The 1,660-nt window shown below is 53.4% G+C and overlaps 1 protein-coding gene across 1 annotated transcript in view; it reads left to right on the forward strand.

The window, feature by feature from the left end:
• The window catches only part of LOC105526426 (rab11 family-interacting protein 3-like), a 113,384-nt gene that overhangs the window by 75,905 nt on the left and 35,819 nt on the right, over positions 1–1,660 (forward strand). Inside the window, exon 4 of the mRNA XM_011962432.1 lies at positions 1–187. Coding sequence (XP_011817822.1) covers positions 3–187 — 185 coding nt within the window. The 5' untranslated portion in view covers positions 1–2. The remainder of the gene's footprint in view (positions 188–1,660) is intronic.

The raw sequence follows: 1,660 nt of genomic DNA on the forward strand, positions 1-1,660 counted from the left end.
ACATGGGCTCCGAGAGCACCTACAGTGAGTGTGAGACCTTCACGGACGAGGACACCAGCACCCTGGTGCACCCTGAGCTGCAACCTGAAGGGGACACAGACAGTGCCGGCGGCTCGGCAGTGCCCTCCGAGTGCCTGGATGCCATGGAGGAGCCTGACCATGGTGCCCTGCTGCTGCTCCCGGGCAGGTCTGTACCCCGCCACCGGCCTCCTGGAGAGGCCTTTGGGATGTGGCACCTGTGGAGGTGTCTGATGGGCAGACTGGGATCTTGGAGGAGTGCGTGCTGGCCAGTATCCATTACGTGGGGGTGGGGCTTGGCCCTGCAGTAGCTCCTGACCTTCCTGGGATGAGCCCACATCGCCTTGCCCACCTTGCCCGAGCGGTCTCCCTGTTCCAGCTGACTTTCCTGTCAGAACGACTGTGGTTTCCAATGTTGCTCAACATCTTTAGCTGTAGAGAGAGAACTTACAGGAGAAGTGAATGTCTCAGCAGGGTTTTGGAAGCCATTCAGCTTTGCAGCACCCCTGCGGAGGCCATGTTCTCTCCCCACCTGTCCCCCACCCTCAGGATTTCTGTAGCCCCCTGTATTTCGAGCTAGTTGGGGCTGGAGTAGAGGAAAGGGCAGAGTCTGGGAGAAGGTCAGATCAGGGAGGTGTCCGGTGGCTCCCGTGGACCTGAATCAGTGCTTTCGGGGTTGCCCCTGCTACTGGAAAGCCCGCTCAGCATGCTTAAGTGTCGTTGTGAAGCAAAAATGAAATTCTCAGCCCCTCAACCAACGGATGGACCCCTCTCTTAGCCTCAGACATTGCTCAGTCAACCTGAAAATCTAGTTCAGGCCATCGTTAGGGAGGTCAGGCAGGCCTCAGTAGGCCCTCCCGTTGGAATTCAGGCCCAGCTGACCAGCATTCACATTAAACAGAGACTGACAAAGGTGGACTTTTTATAGCAGCCACAGCACACCACATTCCAGTCTGACTCTAGTGCAGCATCACAAGACAGGTGGCAGGCCCTGAAAGAAATCCGAGTATTTTACCCCGAAATATCTATTTATTTGACGTATTTCAGAATGGCCCTATAGGACTGTCTCTTGTGGGGAAAGCCTGCACCCTGTAGAGAATCTCCTCCCTTCCCAGGTCTTTTCCCTGATGCAGGAGGGAATTAACTCGGAGTCTGGCACCTTCTCAGGTCTGCTGCCTGCTGCCCGGAGGCCTCATCTGTTTGATAAAGCCTTGGTCTGCACAGCCCCTTATCTTAAGCGGAGGCATTCCTTGCTATTGATTCCAAGTCTTTAGAAAATAACTCTTTCAAACAGTTGCCGATCAGAAGATCTTTGCATCTGCTTATGACCTGGAAGCCCTCCTGTCCCCCACTTAGAGTTATCCCGTGTTTCCTGACTGAACCAGCATCTTGCATGTGGGTTGATGTCTTCTGTCTCCCCAAGATGCATAAACCAGGCTGTAGCCTGATCCTCTTGGACACGTGCTCTCGGGGCTTCCTAGGGCAGCACCACAGCCTGTTAGTCACTCTTATTTGGCTCAGAATAAACCTCTTCAAATATTTTACAGAGTTTAAGTCTTTTTGCCAACATAATATACCCACAAGTGCATGCCCATGTTGTAAGTGCAGAGCCAGCAGGTTTTTCAAACTGACCATTCCCACG

This window comes from Colobus angolensis, unplaced genomic scaffold (assembly GCF_000951035.1).
Source record: "Colobus angolensis palliatus isolate OR3802 unplaced genomic scaffold, Cang.pa_1.0 Scaffold59, whole genome shotgun sequence".
NCBI lineage: Eukaryota > Metazoa > Chordata > Mammalia > Primates > Cercopithecidae > Colobus > Colobus angolensis.